The sequence below is a fragment of the Cordyceps javanica genome, chromosome 1 (assembly GCF_051103115.1).
Source record: "Cordyceps javanica chromosome 1, complete sequence".
In the NCBI taxonomy this organism is placed as follows: Eukaryota; Fungi; Ascomycota; class Sordariomycetes; order Hypocreales; family Cordycipitaceae; genus Cordyceps; species Cordyceps javanica.
In genome coordinates this window covers 3,159,852-3,183,219 of record NC_139295.1, presented here as the reverse complement: position 1 = coordinate 3,183,219, position 23,368 = coordinate 3,159,852, and the positions used below count along the sequence as shown (strand labels likewise).

The 23,368-nt window shown below is 53.5% G+C and overlaps 6 protein-coding genes across 6 annotated transcripts; 1 reads left to right on the top strand and 5 right to left on the bottom strand.

The window, feature by feature from the left end:
• Window positions 1–269: 269 nt before the first annotated feature.
• On the bottom strand, window positions 270–1,434 carry V2A60_000951 (recombinase RAD51; the record flags this gene model as incomplete). Its single annotated transcript, XM_083252317.1, has 3 exons — window positions 270–1,081; window positions 1,132–1,279; window positions 1,348–1,434. The coding sequence occupies 3 exons, from the start codon at window positions 1,432–1,434 to the stop codon at window positions 270–272; spliced, it is 1,047 nt and encodes a 348-aa protein (XP_083108443.1).
• Window positions 1,435–1,991: 557 nt separating this feature from the next.
• V2A60_000950 (HSP20-like chaperone) lies at window positions 1,992–2,723 on the bottom strand (the record flags this gene model as incomplete). Its single annotated transcript, XM_083252316.1, has 1 exon — window positions 1,992–2,723. One exon carries the CDS (start codon window positions 2,721–2,723, stop codon window positions 1,992–1,994), a length of 732 nt encoding a protein of 243 aa, XP_083108442.1.
• A 1,638-nt stretch (window positions 2,724–4,361) lies between these two features.
• V2A60_000949 (YT521-B-like domain-containing protein) lies at window positions 4,362–6,166 on the bottom strand (the record flags this gene model as incomplete). Its single annotated transcript, XM_083252315.1, has 4 exons — window positions 4,362–4,937; window positions 5,000–5,523; window positions 5,862–5,992; window positions 6,045–6,166. The coding sequence occupies 4 exons, from the start codon at window positions 6,164–6,166 to the stop codon at window positions 4,362–4,364; spliced, it is 1,353 nt and encodes a 450-aa protein (XP_083108441.1).
• A 6,796-nt stretch (window positions 6,167–12,962) lies between these two features.
• On the bottom strand, window positions 12,963–13,830 carry V2A60_000948 (proteasome core particle subunit beta 6; the record flags this gene model as incomplete). The annotated part of the gene is made up of 2 exons (XM_083252314.1): window positions 12,963–13,650; window positions 13,730–13,830. 2 exons carry the CDS (start codon window positions 13,828–13,830, stop codon window positions 12,963–12,965), a joined length of 789 nt encoding a protein of 262 aa, XP_083108440.1.
• A 563-nt stretch (window positions 13,831–14,393) lies between these two features.
• On the top strand, window positions 14,394–20,280 carry V2A60_000947 (1-phosphatidylinositol 4-kinase STT4; the record flags this gene model as incomplete). The annotated part of the gene is made up of 2 exons (XM_083252313.1): window positions 14,394–14,585; window positions 14,635–20,280. 2 exons carry the CDS (start codon window positions 14,394–14,396, stop codon window positions 20,278–20,280), a joined length of 5,838 nt encoding a protein of 1,945 aa, XP_083108439.1.
• Window positions 20,281–20,869: 589 nt separating this feature from the next.
• On the bottom strand, window positions 20,870–23,265 carry V2A60_000946 (cation diffusion facilitator family transporter; the record flags this gene model as incomplete). The annotated part of the gene is made up of 5 exons (XM_083252312.1): window positions 20,870–21,273; window positions 21,344–21,402; window positions 21,484–21,696; window positions 21,888–22,631; window positions 22,877–23,265. The coding sequence occupies 5 exons, from the start codon at window positions 23,263–23,265 to the stop codon at window positions 20,870–20,872; spliced, it is 1,809 nt and encodes a 602-aa protein (XP_083108438.1).
• Between the last annotated feature and the right edge of the window lie 103 nt (window positions 23,266–23,368).

Below are 23,368 nucleotides of genomic sequence, written 5' to 3'. Positions count from 1 at the left end.
CAGACTCAGGTACGTACTACCTCACACAGCCAATTGATGATTGTGCAAACATGTCACGAATTTGAATTTATTGCAGTATGAAACAATGATTTCTCGCTTTCATTATTAAATCGTTAGCAATATCTACAGAAAAGGCCGTCCTCGTACAGTCTAATATCAATCATCCAGAGACCTCTAAAAGCAGTGTAAAGCCCAAGCACAATGGCCAACGCCAAGCAAACCATGCAAAATAAGTAAAATGGCACGTGTATATCGCTTCTGGTCACCATTCAATCCTTTTCCATATCCTTGGGGGCCGGGTCACCAATACCATCCTCGCCAATGGCAAACAGAGTATCGCTCTCGGGCAGACAGGGGCTGTCGTAAATCTTGGCAATGCGAGTCTCCCCACGGCCCTTTTTCAGGCTGATTCTCGTCGTGCTGGCGTGCGCAATAATGTTGCCGCCAATGGGCTTCTTGGGGTCAGGATTGAACATGGCGCTAGGGCCGCCGTCTACTTGGGCCACAACCTGGTTGGTGATGACGACAGCCACGCCAAACTCGTCCGCCAGGCGCTGCAGAGTGCGCATAAACTTGGCCAGATGCGTCTGGCGGTTGGAGAGCTCACCGCGGCCGCAGAAATCCGTGCGGTAGAGAGCTGTGGCACTGTCCACGATAAGGAGGGAGAATCTGGTCTCGCACATCATGGCGGCGGCCTGATTCAGCAGCTGCAGCTGGTGGTCTGAGTTGTAGGCTCGCGCATAGGCGACGTTGTCGAGCACCTCTTCGCCGGAGAGGCCGAAGCGGTTCGCCACGGCGAGCAGTCGGACGGGACGGAATGTGCCTTCCGTGTCAATGTAGAGGCATTTGCCCTCGCCACCACCCATGTCAAAGGGAAGCTGGCAGGTCACGGCTAGGGTGTGGCAAATCTGACTTTTTCCAGTACGGAACTCGCCAAAAAGCTCAGTCACGGAGCCGGTTTCAATACCACCGGCAAGAAGTGTGTCGAGGTTCTTGGAGCCCGTAGTGATGGAAATCAGCTCGCTTCGTCGCTGGTGCATCTCAGTCGCCGTGGTGAAGCCCATGGGGACAAGTTTGGAGGCTGTACACAATTAGCGCTGATATCGAATCGGTAACCGTCGCACCATTTACCTTCTCCAAGAATTTTGGTAGCTTTTTGTTCTGAAATGCCCTTGATCTGCTCCAGCATTCGGCGCGGGGTGTAGGCCACAGCCTCGACGGTGTTGAAGCCACCGTCAATGACCAGTTGAATATCTCGCTTCGTCAGCCCAGCAATGCCCTAGAACCAGACTGTCAGTGTCATTGAATCGGCCACGATGGGGGGATTGTTGCCGTGAGGAGTCATACCTCGAGTGCACTGAGGGGAGTGGGAGCTCCAGGGCCACCCATTTGGCCTTCCTCGCCCGTCTGGGCTTCATCATATTCTTCAGCCATTATGGGCAAATTTTGATGTGTAGTCTTAGGTCTTTGACGTGCAGAGGCGATATCGAATTGGCCAGAAGAGTGCGCCTCTGTGAATTAATCAGCCGTGTTGTGAGATAACGCGTTGGAACGCGCCCGGTCAGGCAACAACGCTAATTGTCAAACGCCAGATCACGTGCACCGTTGCAGCACTCTATGCCAACATTTCCGATTCTGATGCAAAAGAAATAGAAAAAATTCTCAAGCGTAAGTCAATGACTCGTTGGTTTATCAAGAATCATTAGTTGCTTAGGTAGGGTCTAATTTCTCCATGTTGCGCTCCAAATCTTCTTTTACCTCCTCTCGCGCATTCACTCATCTGGTTTCACAGTTGCAATATATGGACATTGTTTTTCGTCAATGACTTTGTATATTTGTTTTCTATAGCTAGTATACAAAAACATTATTAATGAATGTCTAGTACCAATTCCCAACGCCAAGGAATGCAGCCAGTGCTGAGTAATCAATCATGAGAAGCAGTCAACCATTGCAAGAAACGTTTGAGTATGTGAAGATTGCATGAAGACAGTTTAGTTGATGGAAATGCGAATGGTCTCGTGCTTCTTGGCCTTTGGTACAGAAATGCTCAGGATCCCGTTCTGGAAGGCCGCAGTGACGGAGTCCTGGTCGACACGGGACGGAAAGCTGAAGGAGCGGGCAAACTCGCCAACGCTGCGCTCCGTGAGCCAGTACTTGGACTTGTCGACGGGAGTGGCCACGGTAGCGGCCTCAGTCTCGGGGGTTGCAGGCGCGGTGTTGGAGGTCTCGCTAACGACCTCGAAGCCGTTCTCCTCCTGAATGCTGGCGTCATCCTCGTCGGCGACGGTGGCCTTGTGCGACGGAGCCGCGTGCTCCTCCTCGGGCTGGGACTCCTCCACTGCGGGAGCGGGAGCCGCAGCCTCTGCGTTGGGCGAGGTGCCGGCAGTGTAGGTCCTCTCAACCTTGCCGCGGACGACGAGCGTCTGAGGCTCGGTGAACTCGATGCTCACATCGTTCTTGTTCAGGCCGGGAAGCTCACCGTGGAGCTCGTAGGCGCTTGAGGTCTCGCGAACATCAAACTTGGGCTGCCAGTGGGAAACGGCGGGCTTGCGGAAGTGCTGCTGCTGCTGCTGCTGCTGCTTCTTGCAGTGGCGGCTGCTGCTGCTGTTGTTGGAAGCGGGCTGGCACTGGCGCGAGTACGAGTCAAAGTCGTCAAGAAGACGGAAGAGAGGCGTGAAGGAAGCCTCGGTGTTGTAGACGGTGCGGGGGAAGAAAGCGGCCATTTTGTTTGAGTTGCTATGGTGGTTGTTTCTCGGGGTTCTGCGAGAGACTCTGGAACTGTGCATATAATAATGGAAAGAAGAGTTGATTGTTTGTTGACTGTGTGTGTGTGATGAGAAAAATATTTCGACTTGATAGGAATGAAGCGAGATCTTTATAGTTGGGTAGGCAGCAATCACCCTCTAGGCTGAAGCTGATATTCGTCATGGCATCGGTTTCTAGAAGCATGTTGAAGATGCTGGCGACTTACAAAGCGGCTGTATTTCGAAGCATGCTGGGTCGCGCCAGAAGTCGCCTGTAGCCGCTAGAATCTGGTACAAGGTGCTGGAAGGTTCCACAAAGATCGGTAAGGTGCCGCTAACCCCAGCATGGTTCCGGCACCTGCAGTGTGCTTGGTACTGAGCAACGGAGGCGCAGCAGCCTCTGCGGATGCAGTAATTCGAGCAGCCGTTGGGGAAGATGCACGAACAAGACACTGCAGCATAATTCTTTAGCAATCGTCATCTCCGCCTCCCCTTCCCCCGCCTCGAGTCTACAAAAGCAATGGGCGATAGTCACTTTCCGTGGACGCTTACCTAATCAGTCAATGTCCCAAAAGAGGCAATTGCGGGTTTGTGGCGCAATGACGTCACAGTCGCACACCGCGAGTGGAAAACTTGGTCCCTTTTGCTTCGACACAAAGTACAGATGGCGGGGATCCGGGGGGGGTGTCGATTAAATGCAGCCTCTGAATCGTTCTGGGCATGAAAAACGTGCCATGGCCTTCTGAGTGCGTCATTATTACGCGCTCGCAATCGAGACAAACAACGTCTTCAAGCTTGATAGCTTAGTCCTGCGATCTACAGATCGCTGGCGATGGCCTATGTGCCTTTTTTTTTCCCTCTCGTTTGTAAGAGCCCAGCTACTTACCGCACTGCGTCGCCACAACACAACCTCCAGCCACAGCAACAACACCCGTTCCAGCGTAGCCGTCCAAGCACGGTCGTGGCGTGGTTGCACTTGCCTCCCCCTCCTCCACCCGTCAAGCCACACCTGTTCTGACGTCGTCCCATCTTTACGCCTGGAAAGACTCTTCTGCCATCGCCTGACTCCAGCCGATTCGTGCGTCTATGGCATCATTCTCGTCATAGACTTATCGTTTCGAAGCGGCGCTGCAGCCTGCAGCTGAGCGCTGGTAAATTTGCGTGAGACGGGTTCCACTGTCAACGCTCAAACAAAAAGCAATCCTGTACGAATCTATCAGCAACCGGAGTACACCAAGAAAACCAAATAGCAGAGTAGTTCTGCAACACATCGTATTCATTGCGTTATCGCCAAAATGGCCGTGAAGATTCTAGTTCCCATATTCAATTATTGGTTCGCCTGTGCTATGCCTCTGCCACCAAAATCAATTCGCCTGTATCAATATGTTGCGTATCGCGCATCGTATTCAATCATCCGATGTGATCGTAGCAATCATATTTTCGTGTCTGCAAGATGGTTTATGTGCTTTGTTCTCGTATCATATTCATGATACGGAGTGAACGTGATTGGGTTTATCGACTTTGTTTTTCGTGCCTCGCGCTGCGTTGTCTTGTTCGGGGTCGAGCCATATTGTCCAAGGTCGTCTCAAATTTCCACTTCTTTCGCTTTCCATTCAATCACTGCTGCCCACCAGAACCAAAAAATGCTGGTATATTCCTCGGGTCGTTCAAAGAACGCGACTGCCCCGCGTTGGAGTTATGGTTCATTAAGCCAATCAGCCGGCGCCCGACGGAAGGCTCAAGCTCTGTTCCGTCCCTAGCAATCTTGACCTCGCGATTTGAATTCCACGGGTTCCTTAACCCTCTGGTTCGGTAGAATGGCAGAGGAACAATGGACAGCCACTGCAGATTGAATGGTTTACCCCACGTCTGCAAGTCCTCTTCAGCGTCTTCAGCGTTCTTGTTGCCCATATTTTCTCCTTCGTCCTCGGCTTCCCCTTCAGTTTCATTTCCTTCAATCTCCCACAGCATTGTTCCTCGCGCTGAATCATCAATGATATGCCCTTTCGGAATGTTGCCTTTCGCTTCGATCGAAACGGGTTGTGGTAGCTCGCTTTCGTTGGCCGACTGGTTCTGCGGCGCGAACTGAATTGCAGCGTCTGGGTCTTGATTGATTTCTGATGTCATTCGAGCAAATCCAAAATATTCTCCGGACTTGTTGGCGGAGAATATCAGATATACGTTGTCAGTAGACTATGATGTAGTCAGTGATCTGAGAGCTCCCATGTCTAATAAGGCTTATGGTTTTCACGTACCTTGAAGGCGTTATTAAGAAGTGCCTCATTATGCGACTGCGTAGCCCAAACGCTCGTCTTGACGCTATGTTCCATATCTTCTCTGGTAAGGCTCTTGAGAACAAAGAAACGATCTCGGTGGGCATATGTGGCGGCGTCCTTCTTATCCACGTGTGCTTCGATGGCCTCGAGTGGATCCGGTTTTTCAACTTGAGGAGACTTAAATTCCTCATGCAGATCGCCAGCAAGCACAGGTGATGTGGGATTGCTTGTTCCCGCAGCAATAACGATCTGGTTCTCCGGGGCTGCCGCTTCCGTGCTGTTCTTTCGAAGTCGGCATACCAGTCGTACAGATTGAAATTTGGATTCATGTATGGCCTTCTGAGCCTCGGTAGAGGTTTTGTCCTCTTTGAAGTTGGCGAATGCACAGTTGCTCTTCGAGATCAGAAACAGGGACTGGAGTCCCGGGGCTAATTCGCAAACGTGGTGCACAAGGCTCATCAACTCGGTCTGTGGAGGAAGATTTCCGATCCATATCGCATGCCCTAGATGAGACGGTCAGCACGAAGTAGATTGTTTCGGAACGATGCGCCTTACCACTTTGAAAAGGCTTTCGTGGCGGTCCACGGACTGTGGTTGATGGTTGACGTTTAATATCTACTTGAATATTCAGTTAATAAACAAAGATTTTTACTAAAGAAAAGAATAGAGCGGACCTGATGGTGATGTCTGATCTCGGAAGGATCTGTTTGTTCTGTACGGTGGTCTTCGAGGTTGGCTTCGCGTTTCGTGTTGAATATGCCCTTGACTGTATTGACGATTCATCATGTGATCGGGCCTCTGGCTGTTTGGATCAGGAAACTGAGGCTGCTGGGGATAATACCCAGGAGACTGTGGATGTTCCACGACGAATGGGACTGGGTAATAGCCTGGATTGCCCCGTCCTTGCAGAGTGGGTGGGCCGTGATGACTTGGGTGATGGTTCGCCGCGTAGTATTGAGGCATTTGGGGTTGCTGAAGATAGTATCCGGCAACCATCATCGAACCAGGGTGATGGCCTACGTACGGGTTTTGTGGCATGTGCTGCAAAAATGGCGCCGGAGGCTGCTGGTTGTACTGTCGATGACCCCCTGGCTGAGGCGGGTGTTGGTAGCCTCCGTGCGGCAAGGCGCTAGCCATCGGTGCCATGTTGAAAGGCCCGGATTCGCCCACTGGAGATGAAACAACATTTATTCTTTCGAATTGTTCAGGAACTGAGGCGGCAGAGTGTCCATAGGAAGATTGTCGAATCGAAGGAGGACGTCGACGCGATGGCGCAGTCGCTGTGAGGGACTTCTGAGGAGGGAAAGCCGGCCCTGATGGGGTAATTTTGTTATCCTGGTGCTCAACAGTTTGCACCGAAGCGGTTTGTGGCGATGAAATGTCCCCCATGGTTGCGTGTCGGGTTTCGAGAGTACGTTATACAAACAAATAATGGATTCTGCCAGAGAGAGATTTGATATTGCTAGCTCAGAGGTAGCTAACGACCCGCGAGAGCAATGTGTATGTTGCGAGAGGTTTCCCTCGAGGCAGTTCGTGCTGTATCTAGAGATATCCTAGGTGAAAGTGGTGAGTAACGGCGAGATTCGCAGGACGGGAAGCAGAGCGTCGGTCAGGCCGGACAATAGTGTAAGTGACAGCAGCGCTTGGTGAGGGTGTGGTATGATAAATAGAGGATTTGCCACTCTGCGTGATAGGTATACGTATTGAAGCTCTTGAAGCAGAGTATCAAACGTGGGGAGGCGTCCAATTGGCCGATGGTATGCAAGTTGGGGCTTGAGCAAGTTGCAGTAGCTTTCTGGCGACAAGCCTTGGCAGTTGTCCAAGAACTCTGCACAGCCGCCAAAGATTTTGTGAGACAAAAATTCAACTGAGAGAACCGGTAGACGAAAATGCTGGAATAGCTTTGGCTCGGAGGGCTTTTTTTTTCAAGGTGTAAGCAAAAAGGGCCAGTGGCAACTCCGGAGCGGGAGGTTTTGTGATGTGGTAGGGCTGTGTCAGCCCACTAGAGAGATGGTAGAGTGGAAGAAGTGCCTGTCCCTTTTCTGAGTCGCTGTAATAATCCCAGGTACCCTAATACCGTTTTTTTCTTGTGGCGGAGCGCCTGATAGGCGATATTAAGGAGGGTAGGATGAAGAGTGTTTTACCATGCCCTTGGAAGTGTGTCGATGAAATAAGGTATGACCAAGAACCAGATGGCAATTGGAAAGCCGCTGTTGGAGATCGAAAGAAGGAAGGATTACCGGAAGTGCGGGAAGGCGACGGGATATGCGCATGAAAATGTGGGATCTTCTGAGCTGGAGATGGTCCGCCCCGGCTTGAGCCCTGGTTCTGCGGCCGGGTGATTTTTTTTTTTCCTTCTAACGGCCGAGTGTGATGCAGTCGAGTTGAAGCGGGCCAGAGGTGTACAGGTAGTGATGAAGCTCCCCGAGGGTGGCTTTCGACGCCAAGAAAAGTGTCAGAAACTGGATTCGACAGTCCCAGCACCTATAGCATTGTACAAGGACGGAAAAGCCAGTGGTGTGCCAGCTCGCGTGGGAACAGGGAAAACGACAACTTTGCCACAAGCTTCCGAGCTTGTAGGTTATGCCCCGAATGTTTGTCGTAGGTGAGCGAATGTGTAAGGATTAGAGGAGTAAGGTGTGCCAGTAGAGTGGCTGTTTGGTGATAGCAAGGCACCAGGGCCTGGACACAAATAGAAATTGATGATGACGACAACTCGAGTATTAGGAGGCGTGAGTGTAGAGTAAGTAAGTGAAAAATAGAGACTGGCGAATATGTATAATGTGAGTCAATTGGACGCCGGTAGGTAGATGTAGGGAACAGGATCTTGGCGGGCCGTAGCCCCGTGTAAGGCGCTTCACTAATAATGGACGGATACTATGAATGGCATCAATCGACAAGTACATTTCCTAGCTAGGAAAAGTACGTACCTATATGCAGCAATTATCAGATGTATGTACCAGCTTCGACCATCACCCCATCACCCACTACGATGGAGGCAAGGCGCGTCACAGGTACTGGTACACCGCAGCCTTTCCTCCCCAATGCAACACAGACTCCATAATTAGGGACCAGCAAGGCTTCAAGACATTCTGCCCAATAGCTTCAGAGCATTGGGCTATATTTTACTTTTTTTTTCACTGTTTTTTGCCACTTGTGCCCATTCAGGAACATCTCTGGGCAAGACGGGGGGGGGGGGGGTGCTACTCCAGGGGTCTCCACCAGACAAGACAAGCCACACGAAAACCGGTTCTCGAGCCCGCACTCTACTGATACTTACTTATTAGTACCCAGTACTAATAGTAGCAGACGAGCATGCAGAGACACTCTCGTACGAAAAGCAACGCGTGTCGCCGGGCGGGACCTAGCTCCCAGGCGTCTGATTTGTGACTGATGCTACCCTCGGCTCCGCCAAGTGTTCCTTTCATCGGGACACACCTGTGGCTTTACCAGTTGGGGCTTGGTTCAAGCCTGGTACAAGGCGGAGAGCGACTCGTGCGATTGTGCAAAGTAAGTATCCTCGACCCCGACTTGGCACGACTTGGCAGGGCGGACGGGTGGCGACTTTAGTGTTCACCCGTCGCAGCCGATGGTGGCCCTGTAGAGAGGGTGATGGTGGCTCATAGTAGAGAGTGTAGTTGTGGCTGGACCGTTCCATCCAGCGAATCAAAACATCCCCTGTACAAACCAAGTATAGCCAAGTACAGGCGTAGAAGGGTATCGTAATGCTCGGTGCACCGAAGCAGACCGGCGACCGTCCCACGGCGTCTCCCATTGAATCGGACGGTAATTTTCTACATCAACCAAAGGAGGTTCACTCTGCACAACATCGGAGTGATCGGTGGGCGAGTGCGGTTCTACAGGCGGCAAACACTAACGCAGTAAAATACCAACTACTCAGTAGTACTGGTAGCACGTTTACAGGGGCGGGAGAGACAGGTGTGGCTGAAGCCCAAGACACAGCATCGGAAAGGCAGGCGCCGAGTAAGTCGTGCGGAGGCCCTGATCCTGGGCATCGGTCATCGGTCATCATTCGACGCTGTTTGCTTGGCAGCCAAACAGCGCACTCGATCCCAAGTGCTTCCCTGACGTAGTGCTGCGCCGTGCAAGGTAATGCTGTGTGTGGCACTCTGGATGTTTGGCACCGGACCGTTATTAGCGATCAGCCCAACTGGCATCATATCGCCTGGTACCAGTATGCAGCTGGTCATGGGCCCTGGAGAGAGCTCGAGTCTCGTGCTCGCCCTTACTTCGGGGCGGCTTAATAACAAAGGCAGTTGAGGACCGTCACGTGTGTATGCTCGCTGATCGATAGCGGTTTATTGGTCTCAAACAAAATGCCAGGACAGAGAGCGTACGTGAGTCTGCCACCGGCTGCCTTGATACTGGTTTACACAGCCTGGTGGGGTGGCTGGCCTGGAGACTGTAGTTCTATAGACTGTTGCAAACTCGGCACATACCGTACACCTAGCTGGATATGGGGAATTCGGCAGTTTCCCATCGTCTTCTAGTCAAAAGCTGCATCTTGCCAAATGTTTGAATCAAGGTAAGGTGTTGAGGCGTCGATCATGATATCATCATCGTTGAAACGCATCTGTCAAAAAAAGATTCGCATGCTGACATCACCCCGGGTTTTGTCCTCACCAACTCTCGAAGCACCTTGGCCACCACCGCAACCACCTCCAGGGTCTGGCTCCCCAACGAATGTGCGACTCAATGCCCGCGAATGCACAGTCTCGTAGCGGGCTGACAGCGAGGCCTGTGACCTGGAGCATGGCCTGGGGTACTTTGGGGGGGTTGACGGCTACACGCCCCCTCCAAGAGGATTGGACCCTTGGACTTTGTTTTTAAATTTGGGGCCTGGCGCCAGGGCTGTAGTAGGGGTGCCGATTATTGCCAAAACTCTGGTCAGGGAAAGGAAACCAAGAATCGAGCCGCCAAAAGTCTGCAAGCCATCTCGGTTGACCCGGAAAGAAAGCTCCGGCACTCAATTGAACGAAAAAAACAATCCAGAGTTGAAACAAGCAGAATCCGGCTTGCCATGGGTAGGCAGAGGGCAGCCAGGGGTCCGTTGCGAACAGAATTGACGACTGGGCAGCACATGACGAATGGGCAATAGAGTGCTGCCCAAAGCCGGCAAATGATCAGCAGAGCACATTTTTTACTCATGACACGCACAGCAAATAAAACCAAGTCTGCTGCTCATGACGAGAAAGATATGCGTGTCAGAGAGGCCCAGACTGGGCACCAGCAGCAAAAGAGCCGTCACCAGAGATTTGTCTTGATGAACCAGGGGGGTGCAAGTGTTTCAATTAGTCGAGGTCCCCCGTTGCTGTGATTCCACAAAGCGGACCAATAAAAGAAGAAAAGAGAAAGGTCGGGAAAACAAAAGGAAAAAAAAACCTCCAAAATATATTTCAAATAATCATTTTCAGACGGCTGGAGCGGGTTCGTTCCAGGACCACCTGGGCGTCGTTCGTTTTTACTGTCTCCCGCCCAAGAAAGACCAAGCGATCCACCAGGCGCTGGGGACACGCCCCCCCCCCCCCCCCCCCCTTCCAGCTATGACGACATTGACTTTTTCTTGGACGCATTCCACACCCTGGACCCCGAAAAACGTCGTGAGCTAAAAGCAATAAAAAAATTCAATCCCAAATAAAATGAGGAAATCCAAGATTTCGATCCGATTTCCGAGAATCCCCCAAGCGCACCGCCACACTTGGCTTTTTTTTTCTTGTATGTTGAGTCACCATTACGCAATTGCTGCACCTCGAGCCCTTTCCCCCCCCCATGGAAGAGGCCTGAGCCACAGCAGGAGGGCAAGCCACAAAAGGCGTTGGGGTACACCGCCACAGTCACTGACAGCCCAAGTCTTCTCGTCCCTTTCCGGGCTATGAAATTTGAACAGAACTTTTTTTACCCTGACTGGATTTGAATCGAGCGTATTTACGGAAGGCTCTGCACAATAAGTAATCTTTGACTGCCTTCCAAATCATGTCTCCGATTGGAACGTCTTAGTCTCCGGGTCCCTTGCACTCTTTTTTTCTTGGTATCACAGGGGGTCAACCAAAGAAGCCGACTTGGCGCTACTTACTGGTACTTTGGGACAGGACAGAGAATCGGACAGAAAACGACGGCCCAGTGTAAGTAATGTACCGGTACAAAAAGATGCCCACCACTGCCTAGGAAAAAACAAAGGTGAGGAGCCCAGAGTGGCCTCGGTACGGAAGGCCCTGCCTCTGGCCCCACTTTTGGCCGCCGGCCCCCGGTTCAGACCTTGCGTGGGCGGAGACGTTTTTTGCTTGACACGGCTGAAGGAGAGAGCACCCAGTAGGGGAGGGCCAAAAACCTTAATACCGGACTCTTGCTCTGGCTCCCGCAAGGTGGCAAATACAAACGTCTCTGTTTCTTTCCCGTTTCTTCCAATCGTCGGCCCGAGAACCAGGAAAGCGAACCCTTCCAACCCTTCACTATCTGCGCGGCTCGTCCGCTTCTCCACGGTTCTCCCACATCCCAGCAGGAGCGCAAGGGCCCCCCGAAGCTGGAAGCCTCGTTATCCGCCAATAATACTCCATAGCAGACACGGAGGAGCGTGCTTTAGTGTGCTCCCTGTTGTACTAAGTAGCGCCGTACTATGTAAACCTCCATCATGGCAACCACTACATGGACACGCCATGAAAAGCTTCGAATCACACACCCTGCCGGATAAAGCCCGTGCTGGCTAGCTACAGTGATTTGAAATAACGGCTGGGGACAACACTACCTCTACCGTTTTTTTTTTTTTAGTTACCTTTTAACATGTTTCGGAACCGGAGCTCGCTGCGGTTACCAAGTCATTTACATGGAGGCAACAGCGTTACTTCCCGCTAATAACGGAACCTAACAGCCAACGTAGCTACGCTAACGCGGAACACAGTGATTACAAAACCATGAACGGCTTCAGGCTAACGGTAAACCTATCGATTTCGCGAGTCATAATACGATAATTTGTAATTCTCCCATCAAAGTTTCCATCGGAACAAAGGACCAAAGAGAGAAAAAACATTACCACCATTGTGGCCACGGCGTCTCCTCAAGACGCGCGCCCGCCGAAAGTGGTCGATTTTTTCTGCGGGTCGTGGTATAGGGTAGCGAAGAAAGGGCTGTAGCAAAAACCATCGCCGTCCCGATCACGCCCCAGATCTGCCGCGGAGATTCCGCTTCTTCTTGGCCACGCAGACTAGCCCAGAGGCCCCGTGGCACGATGTAACACGGTGGTGGTCGCCACGGAGAAACCATGAGCTCGCGACTCTGATACAGAAAAGCACCGACGCCGAAGTTTCCGGACCAGAGAGGGAGTGGTCCCCTCGCGGACGCGATCCGCGTAACTCCGTCGCCGGGTCACGGCCAGGTGGGAGGAAATCATCGGATTATAGTCCGGAGAAACCAGCCGTGTGAGTAATCCAAAGAGTCTGGACTGATCAGCATCGCCGCCTGGAACCAAAAAAGGGGGCATTGGGGGCCGTGAGCTGCGGTAGTCAGGGCCCTGCAGTGTCGTTGGCTTTCATTGCCCCTCGTTCAACGAACGCAATGCTGTCAACTACATGAAGATTACTACCCTACACTCTGCCGTTACGTTCCAAACAAAAAGGCGGCGTCAATGGAAGAATGTGAGTCTGAATCTGCTCCTGCAGCTGCCAGGGTCCGGACACGCGGTTATACCCTAGGTCAACTCACGGCGCCGCTTCTCTCAATGCCCAGCTCATCATACTGTTCGCAGGTCGAAGTTGTAACTTTGGATTAGAACGAGACAATCAAGATGATACGGGTCGTCCAAATTTTTCCAAACTTGTTGGAACGTAGATACAATATTCCCCTGAAATTGGCACGACTGACAGCTCCCAAACATCCATTGTTATTAGACGTATCTATGCGCAGCTATTGTACATGTGCATCTCAACCTTTAATCCTTCTTGAGTGGCACAAATACCTCTTCGATACCGTTCTTGGAGACAATGAGCATCTGGAGAGCATCGCCGACCTCAATGTGGCGCTCCGCCGCTCCATCAAACGCGTCCTTGATGATCGTCTCGACTTGCGGGCGGGTGAGAGGCTCGCGCGGGCGCTCCTTGAGGTCGTGGCCGGTGCCGCTCTCGGGAATGTACTGGTTGTGGAAGTTGACCTGGTTGTCGAGGAAGGGCATGATCAGGCTGGCCGCGGCGCCGCCGGCGCGGCACTGCTCGCGCTCGTAGCTGCCGACGGGGTCGTACGAGTAGATGGCACCCTTGCCCTCCTCATCGAGGCCGCCGAGCAGCGCGTGGGTGTAGTAGGGGAAGAAGCGCTTCTGGTAGAGAATCGTCGACAGGCGCTTGGCGCAGGCGTTGAGCGTCATGGGCTTGCCGTGGCGGTAGCGGTAGATCTTGCAGATTGTGTCGAGACGGTCACGGAGGGCGTCGCCGTCGGCCGCGAAGCCGCAGACCGAGAGCACAATGGTGGCGTCGTCCTGCGAGGCGTTGGTCCCGCCAATCCTGAAAACCTTGGGCGACATGCGCGAGTTGATGCTGTATCCGCTCGTGTGTCGTGTGTCGCCGGCCATGATGGCAAAGTCGGCGCCGGCGATGCCAAGGGTTGAGCCACCATTATCGGTGTATCTACGAGCAAAACAGGGTCAGCCACGAAATGAAGAATCGTTCCAAAAAATCTTGATGCTGTCTGTCGGTAGTCTCTTACGGGTTGAAACGGTGCTCCCGCGGCTCGCCAGCTTGTCTGGGGACGTCAGACACGGCATAGTTGGGGCCATTCAAGACCGGGTTTTGGCTAAACATGGCCATTGTGACTGTGTGCGCGGATACCGGAGCTTTCTTGAGCAGGGGATGATACTGGCCGGCTGTGATCGAGGTGCGGTGTGAGTAGAATCGATGACTTCGTGATGGAATGCGATAGTGTTGGCAGGCAGGAGAGCTTGCTCAGCACCTGTGAGGCTACTCAGGCTAGCGCACGCGTACGGTTGGAGCCTTGCCACGGCGGCAGCGTTTGTCGGTGCCCGCGCCACACATATGCCAGCCACACCAGCAAGCTCTCCCATCTCAGCCACGTCTAAAATGACTAAGCCCCGCACTCTCGGACGGACCTTGGGAAGCTTCTCCTGTCCCCTCCAGCCGCTCTGTACGGCTATCCTCTCTTTAGGCTAGCATCCCATCCCCCTGGCTGGCCGTAGAGCGCCACGAATGTCTGGGCGTCGATTTTGGCACCTGTGACCTCGGCAACAATCTTATTCGTCTGCACGTCTCTGCAGACACATCTCTTTGGCCGCAACCCCCCTCCTTCTGTCGCCTGCCATTGCCATCTCGCCTTTGTTTGTCCGCCTGGCGAGTCCGTGTACGAGCAACCGATCATGACGGGTGACATTCGCGCGAGAGCGCTTGACAAGATAGCATCGCTAGCTGCGTCGTCTACCAATACCTCCTTTGACAAGTCCGATCTTGACAGGCTCTGCCGAGCTTGCAACGCCAGTGGCCGTAGCCGCGAATACAACCATGGCGCCTACAACTCGAAGCAAGCTGGCTCTCTTGGCCGCATTCCCATGGTAATGCTGCCCAGTACATGGCACACGCTTCCATGGCTAACCGACGTAGTCGATTCGCGAATTCGAGGTCCTCCTAGCCCTTTGCAAGAACGCGCCCAATATTCTGTCTGCCCAGAGCGCCCAGAAGCTTTCCTACCAGCTCATTCCGTACATTCTCGAGGCGCACTCGCAGACCTTTGTACCCTCGCCATTCTTTCGCCAATTTAACCCTTGTCCGACCGAGTCCCTGTCTTTTCATGTCACTGCTGCCCTGCTCTCTCTTGGAATCAACTACACCGAGTTGAAAGAGACAGTGTCGGACGGCATTTGGGCCTTTACCAATGCTTGTAGCCGAACGACCGAAAGTGTACTTTCCCCTCGTACGGGTGACCCAGAAAACCTCAATATCGACGAGGCTATCCGAACCCTCAATATTGCCGTCGCCATACTCGGTTTCCTGGACGCTGCGGCAGCTCAGGCTGATTTTTGGAAGGCTGGCGGTCGACTGGGGTTGATTCAAAAGGCCAAGCAGTTGCTCTCTGAGCCCTTCCTAGTCGCTGTCGAGACGGCCTTGTCTACAATTCGCAATGCCCATAGTGACGACCGCGATGTGCGAGAGTGGAAGCGACATTTGCGTCATTATTCTGCCGCTGGCCGCCCGCTTGGTGCTATGCTCTTACAACGAAGCTTCATGTGGCTCGTCCTTGCTAGCACCTCTCTGATGATCACCGATGGATCACATCTGCGCAAGCAGCACATCCTCGATGTGCTCATGGATAACGGTGACCTTCTACCTCGCGTCGATGGATTTGCTGCCGATGTTGACCTGCGATCCATTGACCTCCACGCCAACTTTGCTATTGACCAGATGAACTACATCGAAGCTGGTGCTGACTTTGCTCGTCTTGGCTCCCCTTCGCAGCAAAGGCTTGCCTATGCTGTCAAGTCGGCTGCCATGATCTCCTTCTTGAACTGCACCGTGCTTAACGAGGACGCTGCCGAGCCCGAGGTCCTGATGAACTGGCTGCAGCAAACCCTGGATGACCCTCTGCAGATGAGCGATGAGACCCTTGCTTCGACAACTCTTCGCTGTATGGCTCTGCTCTGTCGCACTACTCCCTCCTTTTCGCACACTGTCATCCGATCGCTGCCTCGCTTTATTGTTCAGGATGTGACGAATGCCGGCACTGGCGCTGTCGCTTCCAAAAGCCTTGCCTTTGTGCTTAAGAAATTGTCCAAGGATGCCGTAATTAGCACCCTCTACTCCCTTGGCAATGTTCTTAGCCCCGATACTGAGGAGAGACTTGCAAATGGTCACGCCAATGGCTCTGTTGACGGAGAGAATGGTCTGAACCCCGTGTATCAGCGTCGCCAATCTAACGCTAGTTCCATTTCCGTCGACGTGGACGGTGAGCAGGAGGCTGCTATTGTGTATCGTAACGTCGTGCAAGCCATCTGTGGCATCGCTACTGTGTGCGAGGATGAAAAAATTACCGCGCTTGCGCAGTCTATCCTTCTTCAAAAGTTGGACAAGGTCAATGCCACTGTTGATGCGCAAGTCATTTCCGGCGCTGCTGACTTGGCTCTCAGCGGTGGTCAGCTGGAGTTTCGATCTCTACTGAAAATGTACAACCGACTCGGCCACTTTGGCGTGGTTGAAAAGAAGGAGTTCTTCTCTCAGGCCGTTTTGCAGGGCCGAACTCACATTTCTGCAAACATTCGCCGAGACTCGCCGCTCTTTGACATTTACTGGGAGCACTTGCTCGATAGCATCATTGCCCTCGGTGATGCGTACTCTCAAGGCCAGACCAAGCAGATCGACGTTGACCTGGCTGCCCAGGAGATTGGAGAGTTGCTCCATCCTCTTGCTGTACTCATGTCAACAAACGACCTGGCCGCCAGGCCCTTGGAGAATGACGAATCCTACGCTCTGCTGCGAGATGCTTGGTTCAACATTGTTGTTCATGGGTTTTCCACCTCAACGGAACGGGGAAAGAAGTATTTGAACGAGTTGCGCATGATTGCCATCCACTCGCCTCCGCTGGCCGCTGAACAGCGTGGTGAGCAAGTCGAGAGTGATATCGAACTCAACACAGTCTTGCGTCGCGGTAACAGCAGCGAGAGAGAGTCTTTGCAGAAGAAGCTCTTGAGCGAGCTCATTCCCAGCAAGGCTTCAGAGATAAAGAACCTCAGCTACCGCAAAGTTATCTTTTTGCACTCTGCCTATCTCGTTGAGATTTTGCGCGCAGACTCCGGAGATTGCACCAAGGTTCTGTCTTACTTTGCTGAGCGTAGCATGCTACAGAAAGAGGTGTGCAGTGTCATGGAGGGAATTTCCAGCGCGGTAGTTGATAAATATGTCAAGAAGACTATCAGTGGTACCGAGCCCGCTTTCTCGGCGCAGTACGCCGCCAAACAGCTTGCCACAATATTCTCACTGTGCTGCCATCGCATCGAGCGTGTCCAGAGAGCTGCTTTTGCGTTGGCCGACAAGGTCGTACGAGACATTCCCTCGTCATTGTGCTACCGCACCTCGCTCTTTGCGCTACTTGAACTGCTCTCTCTGATGTGGTCCAGCTGCCTGGAAGCCGAGACCGACATGTATGGCCACAGATCTACATTTACATCTCAACGTGGCAACGTGACTGTGAGGCTGTCAGATGACTACGATTTCCGCAGTTTGACGTTGAAGCATCTACATCAAAAGGCTCGTGCATGGGTCAACACAGCTATCAATCTTGCACCGCTCGATGTCAAGGGCTTGCTCCAGACGTACTTGTCCGAATTTGATGATCAAGGTACCTATGGTCACATTTCTTTGGGTCGCTCCTTTGCTTTAGAGCTCGGCTCAACCATCCCCAGCACTGATAACCGCCTCCAATCCTTGGATCAGGTCGGCGAATATGGCATCAACTCTGCCTCGGATCTTATTGCACAATATACCACGCGCCAAGAATACCGTTATGGTGAAACACTTCCCGATCGCGGCACGGAGCTGATGAGCTTCATGCAAAGCAATCGTAGACCCTCATTCTCCCAGTCTTCTGTGGTGGAAAGCGCCAACGCAGCCACTGCCCTTGCTCATGTCGAGGCGCGCATTCTTAGTAAGAAGGCGACCTCCATCGACGAGGTGCGTGACATTATGCGCAGAGCTGCAGCACTCCTATGCCGTAGCAAACATGACGAGTCTGCAGTTGCGCGCTACCTTGTGAGCATTCCTTTTGCTCTCTTCACCAAACAGTCAATCAAACTCGGTACTTCCCTCTGGCTCGGCGTCATGAACGAGAATCCTCGTTTAGAGTCTAAGCTGCTTAATGCCATTGCCCAGCAGTGGGAGTTTACTATTTCGCGTCGTGTTGGTCTTTTTGATCCGTCATTGGAACACCCGGATCCGTTCTTCTTGAAGCAGGAATTTTCTCCTAGCGACTGGGACATGATCAATCAGCAAAAGCAAAAGGTCCATGACATGCTTTCTCCCCATACCCGCCTGCTTCAATTCTTTACCAGCCACTTCAATGCCACTCGCCTCGGCAGTCCAGATATCCAACGAGTCTTTTTGCGCCTCCTGGATCTCACACTTGACGCGCTCAAGGACTGCAGCCCACACCCGATGGCTCGCGAGATCCGCTTCCAGATCATTCTGTTCAGCGCAAAGGTGCTGCGAAACAGCACCACCATCGGTCCTACCGCCCAGTGGAGACTCAAGGATCGTATCCTATCCGCCGGCCTTAGCTGGTTCCGCCACTCGCCGCGCTGGTCCTTTGGCAGCAACATGCTCTCTCTGAAGACGGAAATCCGCCTCCTCTCTGACATCATTGCCTCATTGAATCTGGTGGCGCACATTGGCTCGCATACTGTCGGTAATGTCACGTCTCTGCAAACGAAGGACGCTTTGTTGAAGCTTCTTCTCGAACACGAGCAATCCCGCCTTGTGGTCTGGGCCAATCCCCGCAATCTTGCAGGAAGTCAATTCCCAAGCCACTACCCTTCGAAGCATGCAACCGAGAACGCTCTTCTTCCCCTGGTGCGAACAGCTTGGTACCAGGATCCTGCTATCGCCGTGGAGCTGGCCACTCGATTCCATTATCCCCGGCTTCGCAGTGACGTTCGCCGTCTGATCCTTACTTCTCCAGAAAAGGTTATCGATGAGCCCGAGGCAATACCACTCCTGATCGGGAGCCAGCTCCCCGACGATGTCAAGTCGCAGCTCAAGTATCTTCTATTCTGGGAGCCTGTCAATCCTATCACTGCCGTGACTCTGCTCTCACCTGCGTATGGAGATCACCCTTTCATCATCCAGTACGCCATGCGCTCGCTGGAAAGCCACTCCGTGGATGTCACATTCTTCTACGTGCCTCAGATTGTGCAATCGCTTCGCCACGATAATCTTGGGTATGCCGAGCGCTACATTCTTGAGACGGCGCAATTCTCGCAGCTATTTGCTCACCAGATTATCTGGAACATGAAAGCCAACTCGTACAAGGGCGATGATGCCGAGGTTCCCGACGAGATCAAGCCCACGCTCGACAATGTCATGACCAAGATGGTCGACAGTTTCATGCCCGAGGACCGCGAATTCTACGAGCGTGAATTCTCCTTCTTTGACGAAGTCACTGGCATCTCCGGAAAGCTCAAGCCATACATCAAGCGACCCAAGCCCGAGAAGAAGCAAAAGATTGAGGAGGAGCTGATGAAGATCAAGGTTGAAGTCGGCGTGTATCTCCCCAGTAACCCCGAGGGCATTGTCATTGGCATTGATCGCAAGTCGGGAAAGCCACTACAGAGTCACGCCAAGGCGCCATACATGGCTACGTTCCGCGTTCGCAAGAACAGGCATGCGGGTGACACGCCTGCCGATGACGATGAAGACAAGCAGGTGCAACATATCCCAACCCAGCAGCAAGCCGCCGATGCGCAGGACAACTATATCGAGGTGTGGCAGTCGGCGATTTTCAAGGTTGGCGACGACGTGCGTCAAGACGTGCTCGCGCTACAGATGATTTCCGCCTTCCGCAGCATCTTCCACAATGTAGGACTGGACGTGTATGTCTTTCCGAACCGAGTGACGGCGACGGGTCCCGGATGCGGCGTGATTGACGTGCTGCCCAACTCCATCTCGCGTGACATGGTGGGCCGCGAGGCTGTCAACGGGTTGTACGAGTACTTCAAGGCCAAGTACGGCAACGAGGACTCGCTGCGGTTCCAAGCAGCTCGCAGCAACTTTGTCAAGTCGATGGCAGCCTACTCGGTGATCTCGTTCCTGCTGCAGTTCAAGGATCGCCACAACGGCAACATCATGATTGACGACGCGGGCCACATTCTGCACATTGACTTTGGCTTCTGCTTCGACATTGCGCCCGGCGGCATCAAGTTTGAGCGCGCCCCGTTCAAGCTGACGAGCGAGATGGTGGCCGTCATGGGCGGCGCGACCGACCACCAGAGCTTCCACGCCTTTGAGGCCCTCTGCGTCAAGGCCTTCCTCGCCGCCCGCCAGTACCGTGACAAACTCGCGCAGGTTGTCCAGCTCATGATGGACAGCGGCCTGCCGTGCTTCAAGCCCGAGTCCGTCAAGCACTTCAAGGACCGCTTCGTTTTGGAAAAGACGGAGCGTGAGGCTGCAGACTTTATGCGCGACCTGGTCAAAAAGTCCCACTCGAGCTACAGCACAGGCATCTACGACCAGTTCCAGCTCCTGACCAATGGTATTCCCTACTAGACGGGCAGACAGACGTCTTGCTGTCCCCTTTCATCCAGCTCGGCTTGCTAATTTTTTTTGTCTGCCTCGACGCCATCTTGGCATCACTGCCCTTTGCTACACTACATTCATTCCCTCGTTGCCGGTATCATTAATGTAGTATCCGTGTATTTCGACCCCTTATTTCATTAAATGAATGCGTAATATAGTTTTATCAAACATGATTTTTGCCCCTTTTTGTTTAAACAAGGTAATTTTTTTTTTCATATGTGCATCTTGAAATATCAGACTATGTATGTAAATGTGATCCAAAAGACAAGTTGTCGTGACGCCCAGCAAATACAATCCTTTCGCTTTCCTCTTTTTGCCCTTTTGTTTTTCTACTCCCAGGTATTGTTTTTTGCCAAATATTCTCATGACTACAACTCGACTGCCAATATACCAAGATGAGAGAGGGGGGGGGACAGCATTGAAACATGAATGAAATTAACAGTACACAAGAAACAACAACAAGGGTTTGAGACTTGTTGATTGAATACAGCGGGTTTTTGGATGAGTTTGCAACCATTTCCTTCTTTTCTTCCTTCTTTTTTTCTTCTTCTCTTACTTGTTATGCTGAGGCTTGTTTGAGCATGTGAGTGGGCGCATTGTAGCTCGTGTAGTCGACGTGGACAAAGGCTCGGTCGACAATGGGCACCGACTCGAGAAAGTAGGTCAGGACCTCGCTGAGATCGTGCGAGTCCTTGAGCGGGGTGATGGCGGAGAGGACAATGTCGACCTCAACAAAGAGCTTGTCGCCGGCGTGGTAGGCGCGGAGGTTCTGGATCTTGCGGATGGCGGTGGCGAAGCGCATCGTCAGGTACAGCAGCAGGTTGCGCTCGTCGGGCTCGGCGCCGAAGCCCGTCAGGTTGCGGACGTGGTGGGCCGACGTCTGGCTCCAGGTGAAGACGACGACGAGGGACAGCAGCAGACCGCCGGTGGCGTCGAGCCACCAGACCTTGCCGTAGAAGCCGACTAAATGGTAAAGGTGTGTGAGCAGCTTTTTTTTTTTTGCATCTGACGATGTTTTGCGCGGTTCACGTACCAATTGGGAATAGAATGGAGCCAACGTTGAAAATAACATCTGTCTTGGCGTCTTCGGCCCTAAGTTGCGTGTTAGTGCTTCGATTCCATCGAGCCAGGTATCGAGAGGTGAGGAGGGGCCGAGGCTGGGGTGACACTTACAGGGCTCTGACGCTAGAGTTCTTGACCATTCGGCACCAGACCCAGCATGCGCCCTTGATCACGACGGTAGTGGCCATGATGGCAATGGCCGGCACGCCGAGCTCAATCAGCTCATGCTCCTTGCCCATGAGACGCTCGATACATTGCAGAGCGACTTGGCAAAAGGAGGTGACCATGATGACGGAAAAGACGAGAACGCCCAATGGCTCGAGGCTATCGTAAAGTAGGGCATGTTAGCGTTGAGTTTCTTTGGTGGCGTGCGACACTAGCGGGCTGGTGGAGTCGGCGGCGCTGGAAGGAAGCCGCAGGATATCCACGATCCCGTCGCAGCAGCGTTGGAGAAGGAGGCAGAAAGAAAGTAGTCGCGGGGGGGTGATATGGGAAGTAAGAGATTAGGAACATACCGAGTACGACCGACAGGATACCGATGGTGGTCACTTGCGCTAGAGGCAATGAGGCGGGTCGTGGTCCAGACAATGGCAGTGCTCAAAAAGTCCAAGACGGCGTCGACCAGAGAGGCCAGGACGGACATGGAGGGGACCGAGATGATGACGATGATTTTACCGACGAGAAGCACAACGTTGGCAATGAGGTTGACGTAAATGGCGAGGGTGACAATGGGGTCGTCGCTGTCGACCTCACCATCTTCAAGCCAGGGGAGCAGAGGACGGGGGCCGTTTTCCAGATCCTTGGCGTTGGCCTGCAGCAGAGGCCGTCTCTCATCAGCGACCAAGGTTCGCGTCTCTCCTTCTTCCTCGTCGGCGGCCTGGTTCTGCGGCAGCATCGTCAGGTTCTCGGAAGAGCGGAAGATGTCCTTGGGGGTGCGCTTGGCGGGCAGGGGCGGGGTCTTGCTGGCGCTGTCCGAGGACGGCACCGTGGGGGGCGTCGTGGTTGTCGAACCATACGACGCGGCAGCGGCGGTGGTGGTCGCGGCGGCGTTGTTGGGCCGGTCCGTGGTGGAACCGGACAAGGACGACGAGTCGGGCTCCTCGGAGATGGTGTTGGGGATGTCGACGCCGCGAAAGGCGGAAGCCTCGAGCTCGGCATTGTACTCGTTGAGCAGCTCGTGGGGGATGGTGGAATCGAGCAGGCAGTCAATGTACATGTACTGCTGGACGAGGTCGTTGGTGCGCTCGTAGTATTCGCGGCTGGCAGCAGACGCGACGTCAGTCAGAGTCAGACAGGGGGGTCAAAGGGAAGGGGGGGGCGGAAGGGGGCGCGGAAGGGGAAGGGCCGGATCCGGCAGCAAGCATGAGACAGATACTGGAAAAGAAGTACGAAAGTAATGATACGAATCAAAGGGTGCAGCGTGCATTTTGCGTCGCGCGGGCGCGGGTGCGGGCGCGGCGCGGCGCGGGAGAAGAGCTGCATGTCTTGGATTTTCTCAACTCACATCTTGGTGGACATGCCCTGCAGCTCCTCGTCGGACTTCCAGTACGAGTCCCATCGATATCTCGGGTTGCTCTTGCCAATGAGGTTCATGCTGCGGTTCTGGGGGCCGTGGAGAATCTGGCTGAGACGGTTCTCGTCGTGGAGGAGGCGCTCGAGCTCGTCGTCTTCGGGCGGGTGGGCGCGGGAGCGGCCGCGGACAGGCTCGTCGTCGTCGGACGCGTAGTGGTGGTTCCGCCAGGACGAGTGGAGGCTCTGCTGGGAGCGGGAGCGCATCATGGAGGTGAGCATGCCGGTGCGCGTGGGCACGGCGGAGTGGTAGAGGCCGTCGTCTTGCTGGACGAGCGACGGCTTGCGGCCGTGCTGGGGCGGACGGGGGCTGGGCGAGCTCATGGCGGACGAGGAGGGGAAGGGCTTTGGTCGAGAGAGCGAGAGAGAGAGTGAGAGAGAGAGCGAGAGAGAGAGCGAGAGAGCTGACGGCGATGGATGGATCAAT